Consider the following 27,424-nt stretch of genomic DNA (forward strand, 5'->3'; position numbering starts at 1 on the left):
CCTTCGCTGCGTAGTGTTGACAGCTGATGCGAAACATAGCCGGCCAAGGTTGCTGCACACGGAGCACGCGTGGATGCTGCTTTTGGCACGAACGTCTAATGAGTGGTGCAGAGAGGGAATTCAATTATTAAAATGTGTCTAAAAATTTATTTTCAGTTTTTTCCGCTCATTTTATAATGAGTTTGGTACTCAATTTGAAACAAATGTAAATGTTTATAAGAATCAGACGTTAGGACACCTTTGCTTCTCTGTTCACCTTGGTACCCCCGCATCGACACGAAATGTCATGTTTGTTTACATCGTTCGCGACCAGCTTCTATTCGCCTTTCAACTGTTGATCGCGCCGCGCGAAGCTACAACACTCATTCAAACTGCAAAGCAAACGAAATGGAAGGAATTCTAACGAAAACCGAAAAGCTACTGCACTCCTATCTGCAAGATCGGGGCCACACACCCGTCATAAAACTGCTGGACAAAAACCTCTGCCAGATGGGCGATCTGCTCGTGCAGAGCAAAGCCGATAGCGCGCTGATCCTGGACGAGCAGGCCCTGCTGACCGCGAGCAAGGAATGGCCCCTGCCGTTCGGTGCCATATCCATCGCCAATAACGTGGTGCACATTTGGTTCGATCGGGTCGCCGCATTTCGTGCCACGCTGGTCGAGAAGGAATGGCAAGCCGATGCGCGTGCAGCGACCGCCGGCACCATCTACATCGAAGCGCCTACCGACAAAGAGTGGACCACCATGTCGCTGACGGAATTCCGGGCTGACATGCTGCGAAAGGTGGTGAAAAATTGTTTCCAGCACGCCGGATACACGGTGGTTCAGGCAGACGAGGAGCAGCTGGTCGATTGCCCGGCCGCGAACGCTACACGTGTGAAGATTGTACAGCAGAAGAGCAAAGCGGTGCCGGAGCAGTGTATCGAGCTGCTGTGCGGCAGCGTGCTTACCGGCAGCGAGATACAGAACGCGGCCCAGTACATCGGTCTGCGCGCGAATGACATGCAGCTTATCGCGCAGCACCGGTACGGGTTGCGGCTGCCGGATGTGAGCAAACTGCAGCGGCTCGTGTCGAGCCTCGGGCGGTCGGCGGCCATGGTCGACATGCTGCACACCAGACACACGCACGTGATCGACATGCGCAGCCAGCAGGGCATACTGCGCAACCAGTGCTCGTCGAAGGGCGCCTCCTTCATCATGTACAATTACGCCCGGCTGGCGTCGATCCTGCGCAAGCACACCGAGCTGGTGGAGCAGGGCGCCGGCAGTGCCATACCGCCGGTGGCCGACATTGACTTCTCGCTGCTGACCGACCCGGACGAGTGGCTGCTGCTGTACGCGTACCTGATGCGCTTCCCGCACACGATCCAGCAGACGATCGGGTACGGCCGGCCGGACGGACGGATCGCACCGTACCAGCTGCTAAACTTTACGCTGTGCCTGATCAAGTGCCTGAGCAAGTATTACCGCAGGGTTAGAATCTTAACGGAGAACAGACCACGGCTGCAACCGGTCATGCTGGCCAGATTATGCCTCATCCGCTCGCTGTTCGATATGCTGCGGGTTATACTGAACATACTGGATTTGGAGCCCGTCGAGGAGATGTAGAACCGCGTTGTGTACGTTCGTTGAGGCGTGGGAGGAGAAGATCTACTATTTACCAGCTCGCAGGAGCGCCCTATTTTAAGCTTGACTGTTGTTACACTCGACATTGTGTATATTATGAAGAATGTCTCAAAGAATCAGCCATACGAATGAGATGATGGCACTGCTTACGGTGTCGACACCATACTTTTTTCAATAAAATTGAAATAAATCAAAAAGAGAATGCATTTTATAAATCGCGCCTTATCTGATGTCTGACAATAGAAAGAAAGTCCATTGTTGTAGTGTGCGCAGCACGAAACGTTTCTTTCCTGCTAAGTAAATCAATTCCATGGTTTGCTGTGTTTTGCCGGGAGGTTATGTGGGGGGTTTGGTTTGCCTTGTTTATTGCAGAAGAATTTTCACTCGAGTCTATTTTACGTTTGTGGTCGGAGCATTTCTGTTTTCTTTTTGCATTTGTAATCGGAACAGGATGTTTCGGAATTTTAATGTCTCTTCCATTGGTGTAGGAGCTGGTAGGTGTTGTACCTTTTTGATAGAAGACGTGAATAAACCGGAAATAAAAGTGTTGTTCTCCGCATGGAAACGGAAACGCTGTCTATAAATCTCTCTCGCTCGCTCTCTCTCTTTCTCCCTCTTTCTATCTTGTCATGGGTGCCCGTCCGTCATCTTACTCGTCCTTTCTTCGGTGGATCGGAATGACAAACTTGTCGAACGGGCTTTTGTACGTGATGCCTGCACGGCGGAAGATTTGATTCGGGATGCCCAGGTTGCACAGGTACAACCGCCCGCAGGCATCGTTCTGGTCGATCCCGTCCAGCGGTAGGATGGGCAGTATCGAACATTTGATCGAGACACCCTCGAGACCGGCCCCGGGCGGATCGATCGCGAGCACCGGCGCCCGGCTGTAGCTGATCCATTTGCGCAACTGATCGGTCAGCCGCGGGTTCTGCACCGAGGCGATCACGAGATCGCACGGAGGTAGAGCTGTTGCCGAGGGGGGAGTTGAAGAAAAGAGAGAGAGAAAAATTTAGTAAGTATTAATCGATCTTTTTTTTTTTTGTTGTTTTTGAACACCGCAACAAACGCTTACTATTAACATCAACGGAAATTTTGTTGCCCGTCGCCATGTACAGCGGAACCTCCGAGCTGTTCTGCGTCGCTTCCGTCAGCGAGCAGAGGTAGACGACCGTCTCCAGACCGTGGCTGGCCAGCTGCCGGGCAGTGGATATGCCAACCTCGTCCAGCTTGCCCTCGCACACGATCACAATCTTTGGCCACTGGTGCTGGTTGTTGGGCGTCAGGCGCCTCGATCCACCGAGCAGCTGCAGCGCCAGCTCGGTTGCACCACGGGCCAGGAAGTCGTGCTGTCGCTCCCGCGACAGTCCCATGCTGACCGCGTACTCCTCGACGGTGTGGCGCAGGGTGGCCGGTATCGACGGTATGACCAGCCCTTCGTCCGTCACGTACTCCTGCGCGTCGCGGGACGCCACACGCTGAACCACGATCTGCCGGTACTGGGCCGGTGTCGACACGAGCACATTCTCATCGTGCCGGTACTTGGTTTTGGCGGCCGAGCTGGGCGCATTGCGCTGCCGGGCGGCCGCCTCGGACGCTTTCGTCTGGTGCGCGTCGATTTCGTTCCAGATCGCCTGCTTGTCGAACAGGGCCAGATTCTTCTCGAAATCAAAGTCTCCCTCCATCTCGAGCGGATCGTCGTCCGGCGAGCCGAACGTGCTGTCCTTGGCCAGATTCTTCCGGCTGCGCGACGTCTTCCCGTTGCCGTTGCCGCCGTTCTTCTTCGCGCTACCGTCCACGTGCGGTAGCGATTGGCTGACGGTGGCCACCGGTCGCCCATTGCCGAACGATCCGACGAACCCGCCGGTGAACGACGACGCCATGTGGTTTTGGGCGCTGCCATTGTTAATGTCGATCGGGTGGCTGCTGGCGGTGCTTTTGCCCTGCCCGACGACGGGTTGCGTCGTGTTGTTCGGTGTGTTTGCATACTTGCTTTGAGCGGGTGATTTGGTGGCCAGCTTGAATGCGCTGCCGGTGCCGTTCTGGAACTGTTGCTGTTGCTGCTGCTGCTGCTGATGTTGCTTGCCATTATTCATCAGCTTCAGCCCGTCGTACTGGTCATCCAGCGAGGTTACCATGCCCGAGTTGGCGGCCACCGTGGCCACCGGTTTCGACGGAATGCTGGGCACGTTGCTGCACGAGATCAGATCCAGCTTGGCAATGTCGACCGCACTGAGCGTCACCTCCACATTGTTCTTCTTGAGCGGTATCCCGTTCCGGACCGCTTTCGTGATGACCACGACGGACGGTGTGACGCGTTTGATGATACCCTGGAAGATGCCGATATCGTTCCGGCAGTGTATCGACACCGACTTGCCCACCCATTTGTCGGCCATTTTCGTGGTCGGTTTCCTGTTCGGGATGTTAATGTTCTTTTCGCTTACTTTCGACACAATGCTGTTGTTGGCGTCCTTTGTCGCCGAAAACAATGCGCGTACGGTGTGGCGAGGAAAAGCTGACACAAAACGCTTGCTGCACGCGTGAATATTGCGCGGGGTCACACGTAGGTCGCGGCGTCACAGTATTGGTAAAACGTACAGTTTAAGGTAAAAACACAAATGAATGAATGAAAGTAAACATAAAAAAACTAAAACTAAACTTCACACATTTTCTACGCTCATTCGCACCACAAGAGAATACTGTTCGGGAAAAAAGGTGGCAAGCTCGGAGCTTGTTGGTACACAACAAATGTTCGCGAATGTGTTCCTCTGCTTTACTTCTCTTCCTTCCGCTGACCTTCCTAACAACCAAAGTGTGCCCGAGTCGCCCAGAACGCAACCACCCCTTTTTCCTTCGCGTTTTTCGCGTGATGGAGAAGGAAAGGGGGATGCACGGTGGAAGCCGTCTTGCTCTTTGTTACAATCGTTCGTCCATAGAATTCACAACAGGAATTGAAATAGTTTCTTTTCAGAGTTATATCCACTTTTTCGCGTCACTGCTCTAGTCACATCATCACACCGTTTTCTTGTGTGCGAACTGTTCTGCTTCTTCCTTTTGTTTGTGCAAGTTAGGGCCCGTTTATACGGGTTGACGTTTGGCAAGTGTCAAATTTTAAGCACGCAAACATGTACAAATTTAATTTATGAATAAAATTTATCAAACTCATTAAAAAATTTAAAACTTTTCATAAATGTGAAATAGAAATGCTTAAAATTGAATAAATCAAAAAGCCTGAAGAGCTTTTTTATAAGCAAAGATTGACATGGTTCCATGTAAACTCTCCTTAAGTCAGTACCCAAGTGGCTGCTCGAATGAATTCGAGCACGAACTTTAGACTGTCCAGGCAAATTGTCAAGCTCCCGCAAAACCTTAAATTTGAAAATGAACTAGTGAAAAAAGCAGCTATTGGATGTTAGTCATATTTATTCAATTCACAATATCTACTTTTTTGGGCTGTGTCCTTCACAATTTTTGCACATCTTGCACACGTGGCTGATGATTCAGACACTACAAGTTGCTCAATTCAACGAAGCACTGAAAATCTGTGCAAATCCATTCCTCGACGGGTTATTGATTCGAGTGGCTCAATGCACAGTTTCATGAAAGTGCCATGGACTGGGCAATGTTAAATTCTTATATTTATTATTTCGCCATTCGATTAATAATTGATATTGAAGTGACAGAATGTCCAAAAAATCATGGCCCAGCATGAAACAAAGTCGGATAGCAGGTATGGCCTATCGGACCGCAAAAATTGGAGTGTTCATGCGACAGATTTGAACTCAAACAGCTCATCGATTTCCATCGGGAAGCTAAGCTGATTCAAAAGTCGTTTCGTAACTGAGCGTTTGCGCGCTCTCAAACTGTTGCTTAGATACGAGCAACACTCTGGGTAACTTTTCTCATCCGTGTTTCTGTATCCGTCTGTCCAGATTCGACTAATAACCTTTATCGACGAAGGCGGCCAAGAAACTGGTGGCTGGTCGTGTGAATTGAAATGTAAACAATTATCGGTCGCAAATTGGAAAGGTAAAGAATGGTCCAATTTTCCATGCGATTCCAGCCTAACAGAACACATTCGATGGCCATGTAACGAGAGCGTTCGCCAGTGAGTCGATCGAGCTAAATCCCCTTTCCCAATAGAGCCACCCGAAGCAAACAGACAACACAAAAAAAAGGAGCAAGGGACTGGTGAAATTCTCACCGGTGTCGCGAATAGCGAAGGGCAAAAGCAACAGTTTTTCTGTGACTCCAAGGCATACAACTACTCTCCCTTCCCCGCGCTTCACAACCCCTCGGCCAGCAACGCAACTCATCACTGGGAGCGGGAATGTTATGCGATGCCTGCGAGAGCAAAAACATAAACAACATTCCACCCTCAAAGGCCACCCCGCGCAGCAGGGAAGCGAATGGTGGGGAAAAAGTGTAGCAAAAGAGAGAGTGTGTGCCGTTAGAAAATGCGGGGAGCAGCTGGGAGCAGGGCTGTCCAACTCGGTAGTTTGTAGCATGAAAAAATCGTAGCAACGTTCTAGTGCTTTACTTTCTATGCACAAAAATCACAATAATTGTGCTAAGAAAGTGAATCATTTCACTCAGGGTACTGTCCGTTTATGCTGGCAGTTCTTTGCCTTCCGTTACTGTGCCTTTCCTGGCGCTGCGTGTTTGACAACCGTATGGGGCAAAACTCCCCTTTCGAAAGGAACCAAAACGTGCGCGCGTACGCTGCTGCGCTCCCAACGAACCCTGCTCTCACGCACTCTCTGCGCTGCTCACCGCTGCTTGTGTGTACGGCGGAGAGAGTCGACAGCGCGAATCGTAGCAGCCTCGAAGTTGCTGCGATGCTGGCACGTTCATGGTACTGCCGTGCACTGGTGGCTGTGAGTATTTCCGAGATCGTGCTAGCGAAAGGTCGTGCGTGCTTACCTCGTCGGCTTCACGAAACGGCGCAACAGCTATCCTCTCCGTGTGTGTACGTGGGACTGTCTGTGTCTGTGTGTGTGTGGTATCTTCAGTAGGATTTACACACAGAAGACAAAAAACAGAGCAAAAAGCGTTTATCTTTCAATCGTGCAAAAAGCAAAAAAACCGGCTCACAAGACTCGCGTGTGCAGTAAGCGTTGCAAAGGTGAGCGGAGCGTTTTCTGTTTTTGTTTGTACCTTTCCCCCCTATCCCCCCCCCCATCCCACGTACACTGGGTTCGGCCTGCTGTGGACCCCCGGTTTTATGTGTGTGGCAAGCGGTGTGAAAGGTGTGTGCGTCGATCGTCGTGGTACGTTGTGTGGCGGAGTGAGTGTGTGCGGTTTTGACGAAGGTGTGCGTTTGTGGTTGGAGTCTGACGGCTCCCATCCACCCTCCCACACCAACGGTACCCATTCAAGCTCGTCGCCTATTCGGAATGTGTTGTGTGTGTGTGTGTGTGTGTTTGGTGCGTTTGTGTCTAGCGGGTGGATTGCGTTTTTGTATTGTTTTGTTGTAAAATATTGCCCGATTTTTAGGGCCAAGCGCTTTACAAAAATGGCCTAAGCTTTGCGGCTGCTCGCTGCTGTGAAACCAAACGATGGTGCGAAGGTGGCTGTGTGTGAGTGTTTCTATCCGATGTAGTTTGTGGTGACACGTTTTATGCTGCATTCGTGTGCCAGTCCCAAAGGCCGTTTTTTTCCCCGTCGTCTGGGTTCAGTTCAGCTGCCAAAGGCCATTCGACATTCGGCGACGTTAGGCTCCATCAACAAAACGCAACTGTGTGTGTGTGGTGATTTGCACTGAGGGGTTCACAAACAATAGAAAGAAATGTCAAACGCACTATCACGGTTAAATTTAATTTTAATTTTATTGCAACCTTTACTGTAATTATAAGAAAGTGCAAACAAATTAATTATATTTTGTGATTGTGTGTGTGTATATGTCGGTGCACATTATTAAAAAAAAATCTCTGCTTCGAAGAACTAAAAGCAAGGGAACAGTTATGCAAATCAAACCCTGCTCAAGTGTTGTGTGATTTAATATGCTTCAATGGGCGGGTGTGTGGGTTTTGTTTTATTTTTTGTCGTGCACCCTCGCTGTGCCAAATCTGCAGAATCATTTAACGTTCCAAACAGCAACATTTCAAGAATACCCCTCCCCCCTTTTAACCCGTGTCTGTGCGGCTCGTTAAGAATCTGGCCGCCGGAGGTTGAATGAACGCGTTCTTTTTCCTTGTGTGGCGTTGGACAGTTTTTGTTGTGTTGTTTTTGTGATGCAAGTGAAATATTAATATATTTCTGCCAAAGATCAAAGAGTGCCTTGTGCTCTGTGTGTTTGTTGGCGTGTGTGAGTCGGCTGCCAAAGGACAAAATTCAAGCATGTCAATCAGCGCAAAGCCTGCTTGATGCCGGGCCTGCCCTTTTTCTTGGACGTTTAGAAGACGGGATTGGGTGAGGGAAAACGTGATCGAAAACTAGAGCAACAGAAGACATGACACGACGGTGATCGCAACTCTGTTAGGAGGTTTGCTCTAGACTCAGAAGAGTCCAGCACAAATTGGAACATCCGTGAGCTGTGGGGGGGGAAGCTTTTTGGTAAAAAATAGAGGAGTACAAGCAAAAAGAAAAATAGAGAGAACGTTCCATCGAGCATCGAGTTTTCTCCTATGCTGATGCTAAATTCGTCACACTGGCGGCAACGGGTCGCAGAGCGCACACGCACATTATGCGCAGCGCAAATCGATCGTTCACGTGCCACGGTGGGTACCGTGCTTTAAACCTTTCGTTACCGCTAATTAGATGTTTCGATGTTGTCTAATCGAGAAAAAAATGGTGAAAAGAATTGATCATACAGAAGGTGTTAGCTTAGAAAAATTTGGGTTATGTTTGTTTGTCTTCTTTTGGAAAGGTTGCTCAATGATAGGTTTGGCTATTTTTTTTTTCATTTTATCATTCCGGTTGTGTGAGTATAATGCCAAATTATACTATACAATAAAAACCCACCCTTAGAGAACATATTTTTCTCACCCCCCCCATCTCCCTCACCCGAAAATGGCGAGACTACCTTGAGGCATGGCAGCGGCGGTACCAGCCGGCGGCAAGTAAAAACGAACACGCGGCACTGTAAGATGAAAGTGAAATGAAGGGTGTAAAAGTGCATGTGCATGTGTAGGTACACCGTGAGCCAAGGCAAACGCAAACGAGAAGCAAGGCCATTAATTCTTACGTGGTTTTTGTCCGCTCCCCTTTTCTTCGTCGGTGGCCGTACCCTGCAGCGCGCAGTGTGCCATAATGTGCTACCTGCTGGTGCCTTGAGCAGACGCAGACTCCAATGCCAGCGCACTATTTTGCTAACCTCCACCGTCGAATGCCGACAGTAACAATCGCGATTAACACGCAACGCAGCCAAAGAAAACAAGTGCGGAAACCGTCTTTGAAGCAAACGCTGGGCCACACACAATTTGAGAGCTGATGACTCTGAATTTTGCTGCCCGTGACGAGGTTGGCCGGTAGAAAAGAGAGCATCGAAATGATGACTTAATTTGAAGGCTGCACTGTACGGGTTTCGTGAAACAAGTTAAAGTTGCTGCGGATGCTGCGAACTCTGTCGTTTGCGTTCACTGTGGTGCAGAACATTGAGGTAAGTTTGCTAACGTTGTTGTATGTATGCTTTAGATTTAGATTTTGATATCGTCCAACTAAAGCAAGGCAAAGTTAAATTTTGCAATTCCTTCCACTCTGCCCGTTTGGAGTAGAAAATTAGCCTTCATTTGCAGTGGAATAGTTTGAATCTGTTTCTATGATGGCCTGTAAGCCGAACATAATTATTTCCGTGCTGCTCCCCAGCATCTAGATCCCGCCGCTAGAACTCCTACAACTGCTGGGCTGGACAGTTAATTATCACAACGCAACCCAACTCAACTTCGCTATCAATCTGTGGAGGTTTCACTCACTCCTCGTCGGGTATTTTAATGCCATTGCCAAACAGATGACGTAGAGCTTTTGGACAGAAGCGCTTTGCCATGCTGACCAGTTCGTTTCGGTGCTTTGCATTATAAAAAATAATATTTTTCAGAGTTGTTTGGAGATTTTGAGCGTCAGAATTACTTTTGCAAAAGTGATTCGGCAAGATGTGGCGGACGCTTTTTCTTCCAGTAATTCCTACCCAACTTCCTTTTTGGGTGTGAGGTAAGGCAAGAGTTGTGCAATCAATTAGTGCAGGTAAGGCAAAGAAGTTGATGATTCTGGAACGTTGCCGCAACTGCTTGCCACAACTATTCTAAAGCAACTGTTCAGAGGCAGTGGTGAAAAGCACGCCGCGACTGCATGTGCAACCGCACAGTGGCACATCCTTTCCGGCAGCACGTTGCCGGGCGGTTAACGCAAGCGTGTGGGACCATTAGGTTTTAATTACTTTAAAACACAAACCTCCTCCTAACCCATATCTCCTCGCCCTTTCCAGTGCAATCTGTTTGGCTGATCTGTTGGCGGGGAGCGTCGGTGTGTAATGCTGACACGATTGCATTTTAACGCCAACGCCGCTGCACTCGACCTGCGAAGCCCATTTCCTACTGTCCTGCAGGTCGTACCGTTTGTGAGTTGATTTCGTTCTGCGGCATGAGGTTTGTGGCGTCTGTCACGTTTTGCGTGCACGTTGCGTATCTATTGAATTTGGTTGGCTGAGGTGATGATATATCGGTGCACTTTGGCAGCGGTCGGGAGGCACCCCAGTTGCAGGGAGTGGAAACTTGAGCGTGTAGGAAAGTTAGATTTGCGAGAAATGGCTTGGCCTGGTGGTTTCCGAGATGCGGTTTTAGGACAGTGTTTCGTGCGTCAGCCGGCACAAGGTAATCACGAACGATGTTTGCGAGCGGGTTGGATGATTTATGTCACTGTTGCTGTTGAATCGTCGTCTTACGATTTGCTTAATACTTTCGAATTATTATATGATGTTGTTTCTGAAATAGATATCGACGTTACAGCTTGCGCATTGCCTTTTTGGACCAAATACCTTGGAGCAAATATTTTCCCATAAATCATGCGCCACTGTGTCGAGTTCGAGTTGTCAGAAACATCGCTAGAGGACACATCTCCCTATCAGTATTTGCTAGCCCAATTTGCAAACACTGCGCTCCCCATTCCCGTTTTGCCCATCGGTAGGGAGATCGGTACACGACATCGGTCGTCGCTATTGTCAGCTAAACTTGGCCTCTCACGTTTGCATTCCAGCTGGAATTGCCGCTTATCAGCCATCGGCCGACGAGACGCCTTGCATCAGATGCGAACGAACTACGGGCTATCGGTGCATCCAATGCAACGACTGCAACATTTCCTATAACGTGTCGTGTATATTGTTACCATTACCACAAAATCTGAAACAATCGTGCGATCTACGTTGCGGTAACGTGCTGCTGTGCTGGCGGCTGATGGGCCGGGTGTTGCTATTGGTTTTTTTTACTTTGTTTTGGCTTTTGCACTGATAAGAAACGATGATTGCCGAGCTAAGGCCCCTACGGTGCCTGTCAGCAGGATTTGTCAAATGATTGACGTGAGAAATATGCAAACACAAACTACGGTAGATTGCGTGGAAGATTGCAAAATGAAGAATACTGTTTCTAGTGAGCTAGTTAGACAGCAGTGTAAAGTCTACCTCCAACTGTTCGCGCTCTTTCTATGGAGCTAAGGTCGTATCACTACCAAAAGTGGTGACGTTCAATCTTAACTGAATCATTTATTCAAATTGGAAAAATATGACGTATAATTGAAGATAACGAAAAACACATACGACCAGACAAGCAGCGAGACGGCTCCGAAGGTGAGTGGTCAGAATCGATTGGCTTTTGGTACATTGCGGGCTCGTGGCAGTGTCCTACTCCTATCTTGATCACCTTCTGTTTTTTGTTGGTACCATCTAAATAAAAGTCATATCGATCTGTCGCCCTTCGGGTCAGCCAAAAGTTGCGAAATCAAAAAAGAAAAAGGAAAAGAAAAAAAAACCCGATTCCCTCCAACGCCAAAACCGACAGCGCTATAACGACACAAAGATGGTTTCCGGAAGGCTTAATTTTATTGCTTTTTAATTGAATCGAAATCGATCGGAGTGTCCCGCCCCGGGCTATGCCCTGCGCTCGCTCGGCATTGGCCCGGCCCGTGCTCCACGTCGGTGACATGCGTTGAATTGATAAATCCACTTACTCCTACTTTGTGATGTCCCACTGTGTCTCACCAGCGGATTGGAAATATTGTGCAGAAAAGGTAGAAAAAATAGGAAAAGTGCAAAGTTTTATTTTTTTTTGGTTTTTGGGGTGCGGTGGTCATGCTCGTGGTGCGAAGGGATCGCGCTCTTACTTTTACCGTCCTGCCCGTTGCCCTTCGGGGGGCTGAACTGGAACAGACAACAGCCACCGTCGGCATCCCCGGGGCTTGGCCGGGCAAGAAATTTTGGATTATTTTTGGATTTGGCTTCTCGAATTGAAATTTATGAGCTCGCGCCGCTGCCGTGTGTGGGTTTTTATTTCGTGAAGAAATAGAATTTATCTCCGTGCCGTTTCATTCGCGCCACGGGCACAACCACCGCGCGCAATTCAACGGCTCCCGGCGTGCTCCGTCGCTTACCTCACACCTTGGCCAAGCCGTACTCTATTTCTGTGCCGAACACCGGGAGGGTGAGACCATCCGTCGACCATCCCGGGCCGCACTGGCTTGATGGGAGCGATGCGTGCGATGGGTCGCTTCCACGTAGAAGTGATCGCTCCACGGCTTGACGTTGGCACTAAATTGATTTGTGACGTGAAGCTGTCCCGCTCTGCTATAAATTTATGAAGGTTGTTGTTGTTGTTGTTGTTGTTTGCACAAGATGATGATGATGATGATGGTCGACAGGAAAGATGGGCGGCATGCTCATCCTTGTGCCGGACGTAAAGCATTTAATCCCCGCTAGTCATCGTCACGGGCGGACTGGGGATAAAATGCGTCTCCTTGTCCATGTGTTTCGAAGCAGGAACTTCCTACGGCCGGAGATGCTGCTGCTGCTGTTGCCGGTCAGGATTGAGCAGAATGTAATTGAGTTTTCTGATCCGTTTTGTCTTCGATGATCGATATGATGGTGGGTATAAAAATACTTCCACCATACACTGCGAGGACGCACACCTATGGAGGAACAACCTTGGGGGAGCCAGCCGGGCCTTTATCAGTGTGGGACTGTTGGAACGGAATGGACAATAGGAGTGTATTGCAGTTTTGTGGTGTTTATTTCGGTGTTTGTCGTTCGCAACCTATTTTCGTGACCATTGTTTGCGCTGTCCAGGAGGATGATGGACGTGCAAATTAATTTCTGACCCAAACTGCGCGTGACAGGAAGAGGATACAGGGGATGCATCAATCAAATGGCAATAGCACTGATAAGAAAATGTTTTTATTCGTTTTGCAAAATGTTGGTAAAATTGCACCAACCGAAACCGACCGAACCTATGCGCCCTACAGGACAGCAGCATATCTTTCACACTGTCCGGTGTACGCGCGCGTCATCCACACTGACACATAAAGCATACTGATTTACCGTAATTTGTTGTCACACATTAAAGTTTCCGCCCAATTCCAAACCCTCGCCCAACACGGGCTCTGCGTCCGATGCTGTCAGGATTGCTGGATGCCGCGAATCAAATTTCTGCCCACCTCCGACCGTACGTCAGGCGCACAATTTGGGAATCTTCGGGAAAGCGGTGTCCACGACGGGCCCACACAGTGTCAAGAAGCCGGACCAGGAGCAATATATCTCTTCTCGAGCATGGCGAATCGCCCGGGCGCAGTTTCGCAAAATGAAACGAATCCATCCAACAGAATACTTGCGCGCGCTGTCAGGCAGCAGCAGCAGCAGCCCGGTTTGTGTGAAATGGCGAATTCTGTCACGTTGTAGTTGGCACGTTTCGAGCTTTCCCGTCCGGTGCCACTAGGAAGGGAACGGAGGGCCTAGGAGCTCCGGTCTGGGCCTGCTGGGGACTGATTGGACACGATTCTATCCGTCGCAAACCCACCAAGTACGGTGGGTGTGTGTGTGTGTTTTCAATTAGATTTGCTTGGGTGGAAGGAGGGAATGCGTCTGCGAAATGGTACCGCCATTGCACCGGTACTTCGGACCGACAGCAGCCGTCAGATGCATGTGCGGCAAACGGAATGGCGGCAATTGACGCGCGCTGACTTTTAGGGACATTCCCCCCGATTTGCCTGACGCTGCTACAAATGGACTGGCTAACGATGGCCGGAAGAATACTATTTAGCTATTTGGTTTGTGCAGGTAACCCGAGCCGAGGTTTGTGCGGTAGTGCGATGGTCTGTACTGCAGAAGTACGTCCAGCGGAACTGATGACCCGATGCCGCGCGGTCGGTACTGCAAATAGTTTTTGGGCAAACTATTTACACTTCACATCCGGTTCTGGAAAGCAGTGGGCAGCAAAGCCACATGCCCGTGGATATGCACTGGGGGATGGGTATGGTTCATGATTGACGGTCAGAGGGTAATAAAATGTAATACTATAAAAATAAACAAAAAACGCTTCCAGCGTAGAAATTTACCGAAGGCAGCCATGAAACACGACTGCGAACTGCTGTTTGTCTATGAGGGTGGTGCGAAACCTTTCGCCAAATCAGTTATTACGCGCATAAATGACTTGAGTTTTAGTGTCCGAATTTAATGCCCCATTAAAGGTGTCTGCTAGTGCGAGAGAGATTTCCGAATTTCTAAGAAGGGCTTTTTTATTATTTTGTGTGTAATGGTCCTCTAGACATGCTGAGCGGTGAGCTGCTAATAACGGCTGCTGGTGTTTGGAAATTATGTTCAGCACGCAACAGGCCCCGGTGGCGACGGGCCCGACGATGGGTGCGGGCATGTGTCTGGTGTTGACAGATTTAGGTGAGAATGAGCGGAGATTACAATTTCCACGATTTGTGACGACTACGACTGATACAATGGAGTGTAATTTTCCACACTCCGCCACTCCATGAACGATGCGCTTCACATCCCCCCTGAACGCGTCGTGTGGGAAAATAGCCAACTACTGGCGACACCAGTGACGTGAGAGCTTGTACTGTGTGTGTGTGCTAATGGTGCAATTAGACATCGTGTATCTGGCACTAAGAGTCACAGAGATTTGATTTGCTTGCGTAGAAAGACCGTTTTAGGTACTGAGAGCTTATTTTCATTGGATTTTCATTTCCATTGCAATAGAGTCATGGAATGACTTCGCCAAGTCTTGATTGAAATTTGGTCATTCGAAGTAACATTTAAAGTACATTCGAATCGAAGATAAAATATATTATGGTGAAAAAGTTCTTCAATTCTTCTGGATAGAATGCAATCAGATTGTTGCATATACTCTGAGAAGCCTTTTACTAATACGGCTTCAAGTTTTGCATCCATCTTCATCAAACCAGGTAAGTGGACCGTAGAGTGGTCGCACCCATCGCTAATCCACCCCTAAAAGGAGAGTAAATATCAACAGTCCCGAAGCATCAAAAGCTGCCTAAATACGGTGTACCTCGCATGCAAATCGTGTGCGGTATCATAATTTTCTGACTTGATGGTGCCAACTTCTGCACGAATAGCGCATTCTAGGCGCTGTGCAGGTAAACAGTGACCGGCAGGGGTATTACTGCAGTGGGAATTATGCTTCGGAAACCAAACAACACGAACAACATCAGACCCATCGACTGACGGTTCCACGTTTACCTTCCCGCAAGTGTGGAGATCACCAGAGGCAACTTCGGACGCCGTGTTCGTCGCGTGTGGCTAACGTGAAGAACGATTACCGAAAATGGTGTATAGTGGTGTGGAATCAATCTCCACCATTGTGCCAGGGGAGCGTTTGTCGTTGCGCTCATGCAAGGGGTTATGTTTGGAAGTGTGCTCTCGGGTGTTTCAAGGTATCATTCGTGTGTTCCAGGTCAAACCATGGACCCCGTCTCAACTAATTTGGTGTGCAAAATGGACCTGCTGTTGCTGCTATCACAGACTGTGTGTGGTGAGTTCTCGTTGGCTAATACCGGTCCGATATGTCCCCTCATTGGCACAGCAGCAGCTGTCACGCGATCGAATCAGCGACGACGGCAATAATTTATTATGACAGACCAGAAAATCGCGCACACTGTGCAGTTTCGTATGGCATCGTCTCATTGCCGGGCGTTTACGTTTTCCACGTCTTTCTCCAGCATACCAACACGCTGCCCTGTGGTGACAAATGATGTAAACTTTACCGATGAAGCCATCTTCTTTCGTTGGTGGTGGTGGTGATTTGAAGTGCGTCCCAGTTTAATATTTCAGTTCAGTTGTGCGATTTTTAGTAGATGTGGGATCGGATGATCGTGCTGGTGTATGAAGAGGTTTGCGCCACAAATGTGGTTGTGTGCGGTTATAAGATTAGCCAATGTTCACGATGGTGGTATGCGGATTTTTTCGCTGGGAACCAAAGGCAGGCACACTGCTCTGGCTTGTCAAAAAGTTGGAACGTCTATACCTACCACATTACATTACAGAGTTTGTTAACATGGCTTATTCTTCTTATTCTTCGTGACCTCAATGACGTCATTTTTCACATAAGGTCATAAGGCTTTTTACTTATAAAGTCATAAGTTGAATAGATAAAGTTTTGCTACGTGCGAGACTATCCTTCAATAAAAGCCCAGATGATTGGATCGTAAGCAGTCGTCGTGTCATGCGATATGTGAAAACCCTGCCTTTGCTGACGGCTCTATGGAACCACCATCGTTGTATGACGTCTAATTTTGATCATGTTCTCTGTTAGCGTGTTGATACATATCCATCGTGCTAGAATAGGAAATGATTCAAATAAGTGTATGGCAAATTGCTTACTTTATATTTTTTCTCTTTGGCGCATTCCTTAATCATGATCATTTCTTTTCTATGTATTTAATTCTTCCAACAGCATTCCAGCACATAGGTGACAGTCTTTGAAAAGTATTCCCTCCTTTCCCTTGTTTTTATTTTAAACCTCAGTAGTAAGTAGGTCAGTACTGATTTCTCATTCATAGCACGGTTAGTGCTGGTGTTGTATTTCGCTTTGCAAGATGTGTCGATCTGTGTATACGGTTATATCCATTTACATCCTGGGGCAAAGAAATCTTGGCCGAGAATGACTCGCTTACCAATTCCATAGGAAGGAGTTTATGAATGGTTCAAGCGGATGAATATTGAAACATCATTTGGCATTCGTGGTCGCCCCAGCACGAATGTGGGACGATGGCACTGTTGCACAATGTAGGGGAAGTGGCACAACGCACAACCGAACTGGCCACCAACAGAACAAACTCTCGGCACTGGCGCCAGCGCATCTTGGAGCTGACTCAATCTTCGATCAGCCTCTCATCTTCAAACGTTTCAAACGATCGTCGTTGGTATATTTTTGGCGCACTCGCGCTGTCTCGTCTCGTGTGTTGTTTCTGCGCCGGCCATATTCTACCAAGCAGGTTCGGGGCTGAAGTAAACAACTGTTCCTTCGGTTTGACATTGCGTCAAAAATGATGTCATCCCGGTGAGACGCGATTGTCGCGTGGCAACGATTGGTAATCGTACCGCTTGGCCGTGGGTGAACGTGGCGTGGCGTTGGACCTGCGTTCGTACTGCGTCATCTTGAGCCGCACTGCCGTATGTGTAATACGAATCGTTGTGTGGGTGCGGTCGGAAGTGGTGTTTGATGCTTCCACCCTTACATCGAACACGAGCGTTTGCCGGATCGACCATACCATCGTCAACCGTCATGGTTCTGCCGGAAGCGTGTTTGAATAGTAATTTGTACAGTTTGTCGCAAAACATGGAATGTGTGGGTCGGAAAGTTTAAACGTTTTAGCGACGCCAACCTGTACGCTAGACGTCGTTTATGATGTGCTCGTTTTGATGTGTTGTAGCCCCGTGGGATGTAGATTTCTATAAGGTTGCAGATTAGGGGCAGCCGTATGCCGGGCGTACGATTACTATGCGGCACTAAGCAAGTGCAGGAGAGAAAAAGAAACCTCAAATTCCAAGTCCTTGTGCGCCCTTTCCACGCTAGGACGTGCCATTACCTTGGGTGCAGATTTTTATAAGCGGCATCACACCATCGTGGTGGCTGGTGCAGGGAAATGAAACAACTACAGCGAACATGCAGGGCACTGGAAGGCAAAGATTATTTTACGTGCACAAAAAGACGGCAATTTTCCGGTCCTGCCGGTTCGAGACGGTCACCGACCTGTTTGCGGTCAGCGGTCAAACCATTTTCACCCCTTCTCGACCTGCCGCCACCGGGTTGGAGTGTTTGGTAACACCTCCAGTAGTTTATGCTGGCTGGAAAGATGCAATGGAAATTAGAAGAAGGCAAAACAAAAACACTGCAAAACCACACTTGCCCTGTGAGTCAAGCACTGTTTCTGCAAATTATTTCTTGCAAATTCTAGAAACTTGTTTGGATTCTCAGCAGCACGGAACGTACCAGTGCACGAAACTGTAATATCAACCATGAATGTGGTCGCCGGTGGTGTACACTGACCGTTGGAAAATGAAACCGTGAAAAACTTGAGCCAGGATTTTACTACTGCCGTTGGTTGTCTGGTTGGTTTGCATGCCAGTGAGCAGGAAACTGAGTGGAAAGTTTTAGTGAACCTTTTTTCTGCTTTATCCGCCGCTGGCTTCCCGTTCCGTGCGACTAATGAGATTTTGCTTCGGCCGGTCCTTTGTACATAATCTTTTTAATCATCAGCTAGTGGATCATGTTTTCTGTTAGTTTGTCCATTGTTTTCTTCGTTAATGTAATGGTTTTTTTTTCTGGAGCAGGATGTTTGTGGATCTCATTATAGAACACTGTAAATGAGGATGTCTTTGGAGATTTTGTTTTGTTGATGTTTTAAAAGTTATAATTATTACACAACACAACAACAAATGCCATCCAATGCAAATAATGGCAATGCCATGGGGAACATTTGTGGAATTTCATTGTCCAACCAAGACGTCCATCCAAAGTTGCCGGATGAAGCATTGACCAATTTTCATCTCTAGGACAAATTCTTATAAAGACTAAAAGTCCGTCGATTGAAAATATCATGGAGTATTCCACGGAAAGTGTAGTGGTGCTAATATTCGTTAGATCTATTTTTACCTAGAGGGAGTAAAGAACCTGCTTAAGTAGATGTTGCTTATCAACTTGAGAGTAAATCTTGAGAGCTTATGAAATAGGAGATGAGCGGTTATGTCTCTAGCGTATAACGATCGTCTTCAAGAACTTTGGTAAATTCTTGGAATGTTTGTTAAATCCAGATCTCTTCGCTTCAGATCAAACCTAAGCTACATAGAATTGGTGTTACCAGCAAAGCGCATAGTAGTACATCATACAAAATTTACTCCAACAATTATAACACACCGTAACTGCTAATGGTATCACTAAAGATGTTAATGGACTAAGAAAACATAGCACAGCAGCAGAAAGAAACATTCCGGTGTGTGCGTTGTCTGGCGCTGTACCTCTGGGTACAAGTGCGAGATGAAATTCGATGAACCACTAACAGCTTCCTCCTGCCGTCGTAATGCTAATGGAGTAAAGTTGTTGTGCGAGAAAGGCTTCCATGCGGCGGGTGGAAATTTATCCACCCACAAATAACGCGTCAATTAGCACTAACGACATTCGATAAAGTGCTCATTTGTGGCGTTGAGTTTCTTCGCCCCCGGTTAACGTTTACAGTACGAACCCAAAGTCCTTTGCCCACGGGCTGTACGATAATATCTAGTAGCAAAAATTGTGCTATTTGTTGCTTCACAAACCATTAACCGTTAATATACACACACCTACTGGGTTGCGAGTTTCGTTCAAGAGCCATCCTATAGCATTAGCCCAACCAGTGGCAAGCATTTCACCACCGAAATTGTCGCATCCTTCCAAGTGGCCAACAACAGCCCAAGATACTAGAATGCAGTTGAACCAATACTTCGAAAGCTCGCTAGGGTGTGTATATACCGTATATAGCTTGTACGCTTGACTTATTCTTGACAGTGCCTCAGCGCTCCAAAATGGTTATGGCGTGTCGTGTGTTAAAGCCTTCCGCTAATGGGCGAAGACGTTCGACAGTCGGTGGCGAGCGGTCGGTCGCAGGCTTTCGTTTTCCGCCGCTGGCAAGGTATTTATGCTCGACGGGATGAAAACAATCGGCAGCAGTATTAGGAAAAACAGCTTCATCAGCTTAACAGGGCTTATGTTTTACGGCCGTGTTCGTGGCACTGGCCATACTGCTACGGACCGGGAGGGGCTGCTATTTTGGGTCCGACAGCTAACACCCGTGCGAACAATCACGTTAGCGCTTTTGAAGCTTCACCGGCGGCGTCTTCGTTCTTCTGGCATGAGCATCAGAACTGTTTCTAGATCTTTTACATTTTTTGCTCCCCTCATCCACATCCCCTTCTTGTGTGGCATCTGCACCATGCGAGAGGTAGCGAAGGAAGGCTCGCAGTGAAAGGCTTCGATGTAATTTTACGCTCGATTGATTTTGTTTGTGCCGGTACGGAAGACAGTTTGCGTAGAATATTAAATTCCAGCTCGGCGTGTGTCCACCCCACCCAGGCTGGTAGATGATTTGGCAGCCAAAAAATAGCGGTGTGTCGGGGTGTGGGTGTGTCTCGTAAAGGGACCCTAATGTTCAATAAGTGGCTCAAAGTTCAATAAGAACGGTCGGTACTTCGATCAACCCTGCGCGGGTAAGGTTTGGCGTGCTTTAAGCAGAACTGGTCCTAGCTTTGTTGTTGTTTCGAATTGCATTCTTCATGTTCAATGTTGAAAAACTGATCCGCTGGTATGTTTTAGTACTTGGCCTCAACCAACTTGGGAACTGCTGAAAACACAACCAGTGTTAGAATTTACAGTGTCTGCCCGTGTGTGTCTTCCCTGGGTTCTGGAAAGCTCAGATCGAGGCAGCAAAAAGCTCACGATGCGCAGCACAAAGCAGTCTCTGGAAGAAGAAATGGCCAACTTAACCAGCGCTCTCAATGGTATTACATAGAATTACCGCTGGTTTAAGTGAGGTCCTGCGGAGCAAATGCTCACCCCAAAAGGTTCTCCCGTGACACCGTGATGCAAAAAGAGAGGCCGGTAAAGCTCATGATACAGCGACAAACGAAAGCAAACAAAAAAAAAAAAAACTGTCCCGAGATGGTAAACCCCATACCGGTCGACAAAAGAACGTAAAACGAGCCGGAAAATACAGCCGAAAAACCGATCCCTTTGATGTTTGTGTTGCCTTTTTTTGCGGATTGCCGGAGTTTTCTTTCGCCGTCGTGCCTTCACGGTTGGACCTAGTAGAGCATTCCGACCAGCGCCCCGGTGGGTAACCTTGACTCTATGAACTGTTTGTGTGTGTGTGTGTGCTTGTGTTTGAAAATGTTATTTCGCAATTAGCATCCAGGTGGAATGGCATTTTTCGTATTTTTACAAGTTTGTTGGCGCGTGGCGTGGTGGAAGTGTCCCGGGTGGAAGATGACATGGAAGAGCGGCTGGGTGGGTTTTTGGGCTATTTTTCCCCACGCTATATTGCTACTGCTGAGCCAGGGGTGGGTATGTTTGCCTGTTTTTTTGCCGAGCGCTCACCACCGCGCGACGGGGAGGTCTGCTGCTGTTGACAAATGCCATTTATTTCCAACCGTAAGGTGACAAGTTTTACGATCAACTCGGTCGGTCGTAGGATTTGTTGACTACCCCGATTTACGACCATCAAAAAAAGCGATCGTTATCTCAGGCAGGCCATTAATTTATATCTATTTTATTTCGTTGGCTTCGCAATAAAGCATAGGGCAGGTTGGGTGGTGTTTTTTTTGTTAAATGTTTGTACTACTTTTTTTACAGCGAGCTTTTTTAGTTAGAGATTATTAGAATGGAAATGTAAAATGAAGCTTCGGTTCTTTTCTGTTGCAAAAGTTGTAGCACAAAGCTAGCCCAATTTTTGCACGAGATGAACGAGACACGGGACCCACAACTTGATGCTAATCAAATAACGCTGAAACCATTTCAAGACGGAAAGGCGCAGTTGATCCTCATCTTACAGCCGAAAGCGTACACTTGTTCTGTTGTCATCCCTTTCGCCCCCCGGTGTGCCTCTTTCTCCTTAGATCTTTCTTTTCATGTTTTTGTCCAATTCTTACACGGTGAAAGCCCCACGTAAAGAAAAATCAAACAAATAACAACAGTGTGTATATCAAATTAAACTTTCACCATCAAACAAACGCCCCCCAAAATCCCTGTCCCGCACTGCTGCCGTGGTTCTTTCTTTTCGCATCCCTACAACCAGTGGGCTGGTAGCAGCTCGCTGTCCAAGACGGTTGGATGGACGGTACGGGGGTTGTACTCCCAAAGGTTGGATAACAAAATAGAAACAAATCTTGCTGGAAAGAGGCAGCACTCGCACAACAAAAAAAAAGGAAGATAATAAACCAAGTGGCGTTCTGGCGAAGTCTCGTCCGTAATGTTTTCGGACAAATATTCGATTACCGCCGTCAACGCCGACACCTTACCTTCATCATCTTTGCATCAGTCGCTCTCACACCTCCCTTGTCCGGATGTGTGGGCTGAGTGCTGCCCCCAAGTGATGCAAAAGTTTTTCCACCGACACTGGAAAGTAATGATGGTATAGCGGTGGAGCAGCACACTAAACAGAAATGCTTATGCTCTCTACGTTTCTTTTCTTTCCAACCATTGTTCGTGCTACTGCTCGATGGGTCGATGAAATCATGCATCTTTGCTTGTAGTGTAGCATAATAAATGACAGTTCAAATCATTATTCCAGAAGAACTTTTACACTTTTTTGTAGCATTGTAATTCATCTTTTTTAATGTTTTTTTTCTGTTTGTTCTTGTTTTATCTTTACAGCACACAATCAGCGTTGCACATCTACAGCATGCTGTAAGCTTCACCGCTGATCAAATGATACGAAAAATGCACCAAGATAGCGAAAAGGGTATCTCACCGTATCAGTTCGACCCTCAGTTCCTTCAGCACTCATCGCACCCTGTAATTCCACTGATTTCTTGCACGATGATTGCTATCGAACGTTTGCCAGTGTTTGATAAGCGTGTTTGAAAAACGTGTGACGCAAAAGTGCAGCTTTCTGAACTGAGACAGCAACTGTCACACATTGGATTAAAGAAGTACTATCCAGTTGGTGGTGTGGGATTACTTTTTATCGAACGCGTTTCACAATTCCCAGTGGGTAGAATCAGAATAACTCATCAAACAAAAAAAAAACTGACCACCATTCGAACGAACAGCTTGCACCGAACGCGGCAATAGTTGTCGGTGGAAATGTCTTCGGGTAGAACTGTTCCCCCGCCCCCTCAAAAAAAGGACACAAATGTGAAAATGAAAGCATTTCAAGTGGTTTCAACAATACCAGCGAGCCGACAAAAGAGTAAAACAATGGAGGGAACCCGTCGAAAAGTTCTCCCCAAAGTAGTAGCAAGAACGATTGCTTCGAAAGTGTGTTATGATTGGCGGTGTGATGTTTGCAAGGCTGGCCGGCCGGGATCCATTTTTTTTTGTGATGCTGGAGGTGGAGGGTTGCAATTTTTATTCACGAGAAAGTTGCTCCCCGTGCCTGCGCATCCCTTCTCAAAAAATCATCCCGTATACTGGCCAACCGGAAAACTAGCAGACGGACATGCTGAAAGCTGAACGAGAAGCTACGAAAACACACACACATACATAGGAGTGAGAAAATCTGGCGCACGAAAACAATGGGAAACGCTCAATGAAAAATTTTCATGCAATTGTCACAGTTTGAGCTTAAAAAAAAGAAATGGTTGCAGTATGATTTTTTTGTTTGCCGCCAAGCTATCAACGTTTTACGTCATAGGGTTGGAATTCTATCGTCCGTCCGTCCTGTTGTGGTCTTCTTCTTTTTTGTCCCTCCCAAGGCCCCCGCGCGCGCCCCTTAGCACATTTCCATTTGGTTCGAATTTTCACGTTATCTTTCCTGCTGCTGCTGCTGCTGCTGCTGGTGAGATATAGCATCATCATAAATACTGCCACATACTGCAAGTGTGACCGTTTGTATGTATGTGTGTGTGTGGGGGGTTAGGTGATGAATAATTCTCGACATTGTTTGCTGCGAACAAAAACGTAAACTTTGTTGTTGTTTTTTTACGTTTTCTACAGGCCATACTACTCACACATTTGCACGTCGTTTATTTCTTCCTGGGTTTCTGTGCCTGCCGGGGGGGATGTAAGCTGGTCCACTCCAGGGGGTGGCATTACCGGATTTCTGAGTGCATTGCTAAAATAATATATTTCAAACTGCAGCTTTCACGCTGTGGTCCGGTGTCGGTTGGTTTGCCGTTTTATTCGCTATGCGCAAACGAAAACAAACAAACGTTCAATGTATTGCCATTCGGCAGCTGAAGCATCACCACAGTACATGAAAGAGAAAAGGAATGTGGTAGCTTTGGTCGTATCGGTGTGAGTGCATACATTACTTGTGTGCAGTCTTTGTGTGTTTTTTTTTGTGCAACACTGCAACATAATGCAACATAATATCATTTTAATGGTTGATTATCCGCGGTTATTGGTTTTCTGCTTTAATTCTCCCTTCTCTTTTCAGCCACTTGCCTTATCATTCCGATTTTGCACAAACATTAACATAAAACATAGGTCAAAATTGAACAATTCTCATAGTTAAAGAATAAATTTGATTATTCATATAAAACTTGTGACAACACATCTGAGAACCAATTTTCCGATGAACTTTCTCAAATTAGTTAATCTTTCAAACTAGACAAACTTTTAATCTTTGCGCACAATAGAGGTTGTAGATGGATGAATGTTGATTAAAAAATGCTAAAAAATAATTTGTACAAATCTTCTATTTGGCGTAACGTCCTACGCGTACGAGCCGGACTATATAGGGCTTTTAAGACTTATGTCAGTACCACACTGCCGGATAGTCAGTCGTTGCTGAGGGAGGACGCTCCATTCTAGGCTTGAACCAATGATGCAACATGGATGTACAAAAAAGGCCTCTTTCTATATACTTTTATTGCAACTGTTTTTATATATTTATTCATTTGTTATTTCATTTTTTGTATTTCTTGAGGCAACTTTGCCTGCTGTTCTGAGCGTGGTATAATTTATATTTGTTCTGCTTATTTGCAGGCACAAGTGTCTCTCCGTGACGTAAACTGAGAAGTTCATCAACGAGTTCTTGAGCGTGTGTGCATGTTTGTGTGTGTGTGTGTGTTGAAAAATATTTTAAATCTGCGCGCAGCTCGTGGGCAATAAGTGCAAGCGGTTACAAGTGTGGGTGCAACAATAAAATAGTTATCAAAAAAGCGGAAAAAGCTCATGATTTTAAATAATATCTCCCCCCGGTGCAGTGAACGTACGTGTCTGTGTATGTGAAGGCGTGCAAGTGTGTGTTTAATGAAAGTGCAGTGCATTACGTAAAGCGACAGGGGGGGAGGTTCCGACCACGGTTCTCACGGTGGAACACCTCTTTGGCGGGTGGGTGGGTGGGTGTTTGTGTGCAATAAAGTTTTCGCTGGCGGGAATTAATTCACTGTCCATCACCGGGGCCCGGCGCTTCTATTGCGGCCAGTGAACGTGCGTGTATGTGTGTCTGTGTGTGTTGATGAAAATATAATGCAGCTCTTATTGCCCGGCCGGTGCGGGCGCAGTGTTGTCACTTGGGTACGGGAACAGCGCGACGTTATCGAAGCAACAGGAAACCACCGCCAACAGGTGCAGCTGCCCCAATCGGCTTCGGTCCTGCTGCGGTAAGCCCATTCCCGCGGTAGCAGAAACCACGGTTGTCACCTGCCCCGCAGTCAGTCACCCACACACAACAACACAACCCGTTCAGTGGCCAGGGGTTGCGCCATACACAAACGCCATACACAAGTCGGAGGAAACTAGCCAGACGCGCGATTTCAAACACAAAAGGTAGGTGATTGTTTGTCTGCTAACTGCTGGAAAAGTGCTGCAAAAAAGGTGTTGAAGCGGTTTAGCATTGTCACCGTAGCTGCGGCGTGGGGAGGGAGGAGAGTCGTTTCGATTAAAGGTGTCGTCACTGGCGCTCGCACCAACGCAGGGGAAATGATTATTTTTTTGGATGCTGCAACACCGAACAACGCGGCTGAGATTTGGTGCAGCATTTTTCCCACAGCCACAAACCACACAACACAACAATGGCGCTTTTTCAATTTGCCTTTTTTTTAAGCTGGGCCACTGTTTTTCATTTCTTATCCCTACTAACCTAATTTGAGATTTATTGGGGGCCCTGTGATAGAGGGTAGGGAGACTTGGGGGATGATCGTAACACTGTTGATGTAATAATTCTCAAATCACATCCAGAGGCTTGAATTGTTTGCCTTTCTCTCTTAACCAGTCTCGACGCAAATGTCCCACAGTCACCGGGTGAAGGAAAATGTCTTTAGGCCTATTTTGGGTAAATAGAAACATTTGTCAATCCTACGGGGAATAATTTGGCTTCAGTCGGGCTCATCCACACACACACGCACACACACACGAGCGCCTACTAACAAAAAAGGTCACCAATAACGATCATCACGTTTGCTCAATCTAATCTGTTTCGCTCGTAAAACTGTCATCGAAGCAAAGGACGAGCGGGGTGGGACAAATGCAAGGAACGTGCAGGAATTCTCTCCCCTCCACACTTTCCTCCTCTCACATCACCATTTAGAGACATCATCATTTTCTTTCCCTTTTCCCATTTGTCAACGGGGGAGCGCGATGGCGGGGGTCCTTTTACGTTTGCGGGCATTTGTTTTGGAATGAACGAGCGGCCGACTAATAAATGGGATCATGTGTTAGAGAGCGCCTCGATAGGAAATATATGTTGGCTAGAGGCAATAGATTTTTTCCCTTTCGAGCCGTCGTCTCGAACCGCGCAGCTTGCACGAGGCGTGCAGTTTTGAGTACCTTGGAGGGAAGTAGAAACAGCTTACGGTTGGGATTTTATAGTGCAGCGTTAAAGTGCTATTAGGGCTTTCGAGGGAAATAGGAAAAAAGATTATTTTACGTTTTAACATTTTGTTTTCTCCCTGCTCATCATATGGATTACGTTTGAAATATGAAAAGTTTGTACCCGTATCCTATATTAGGAAAGGAAAGCAGGTCACACAATCGAAATGCATTTACTGCTGCATTTTAAATTGAAACCGAAAAGGAAACTGTTCCTATGCGCACACCGTGAGCACAAGCTGATAAATCATGTCACGATACCGCCGTACCTGGTTGCGATGAAGCAGCCGATCGTTCACACACCGGGGGCTGTTCGGTAAACGTTGCTGAAGGGGTGCGACCCAGGGAGGACGTCGTCTAGCCCATTAGTTCTATGCCATCCGATTGGCGCGAAAGAAAGAACGAGCACGGCACGAGAGGTACGATTGTGGTGCTGCACGGTCCTCCCCCCCCCCCCCCCCCCCCAAACCAATCTCGGACCCGGGAACAATCGGGTCACGTTGGAAAACTCCTGGTTCTGGTGGGACTGGGTGTAGTACATAAAACAAACTAACTACCGATAAAACTCCGTCCGTGGGTGTCGCCTGCAGTCACCGTGGTACACACATCTCGAGAAAAAAAAAGACCGACAAAAAGGAACAAAAAGGGTTGGCACGCTTCGGTGGCGGTTAAATGTCACCGACGGAAGGTAATCAATAAAGCATCTTTTTTCTCGTCTTTCGGTCGGCCAACCGACCTTTCCATGGGGTACCATGGGCGCTGATGTGTTGTTGCCGGATCAGCACTCCCCCGGCTCTGCTCTGCACGTTTCGTCGATCGCAACATTGGCGGACGGGTGGCAAAAAAAACAT

The 27,424-nt window shown here is 47.4% G+C and overlaps 3 protein-coding genes across 13 annotated transcripts in view; 2 read left to right on the forward strand and 1 right to left on the reverse strand.

Moving 5' to 3' along the window:
• The first annotated feature begins 7 nt into the window (after window positions 1-7).
• Window positions 8-1,828, forward strand: LOC121587831 (DALR anticodon-binding domain-containing protein 3). Its single transcript, XM_041905033.1, has one exon. It carries the CDS (start codon window positions 388-390, stop codon window positions 1,606-1,608), a length of 1,221 nt encoding a protein of 406 aa, XP_041760967.1. The 5' UTR covers window positions 8-387; the 3' UTR covers window positions 1,609-1,828.
• A 121-nt stretch (window positions 1,829-1,949) lies between these two features.
• On the reverse strand, window positions 1,950-4,674 carry LOC121589626 (enhancer of mRNA-decapping protein 3). The gene is made up of 2 exons (XM_041908689.1): window positions 2,699-4,674; window positions 1,950-2,592 (listed from the first exon to the last, which is right to left on the reverse strand). Exons 1-2 carry the CDS (start codon window positions 4,017-4,019, stop codon window positions 2,276-2,278), a joined length of 1,638 nt encoding a protein of 545 aa, XP_041764623.1. The 5' UTR covers window positions 4,020-4,674; the 3' UTR covers window positions 1,950-2,275.
• A 1,748-nt stretch (window positions 4,675-6,422) lies between these two features.
• LOC121601615 overlaps window positions 6,423-27,424 on the forward strand; it is a 143,039-nt gene continuing 122,037 nt past the window's right edge. For 3 of the 11 annotated variants that reach the window (XM_041930439.1, XM_041930497.1, XM_041930494.1), the window contains exons 1-2: window positions 6,507-6,748; window positions 24,747-25,532. The gene's annotated coding sequence lies outside the window, so the exon portion shown is untranslated. The other 8 variants (XM_041930449.1, XM_041930470.1, XM_041930444.1 and 5 more) reach the window with 8 other exon arrangements.

Source organism: Anopheles merus, chromosome 2R (assembly GCF_017562075.2).
Source record: "Anopheles merus strain MAF chromosome 2R, AmerM5.1, whole genome shotgun sequence".
NCBI lineage: Eukaryota > Metazoa > Arthropoda > Insecta > Diptera > Culicidae > Anopheles > Anopheles merus.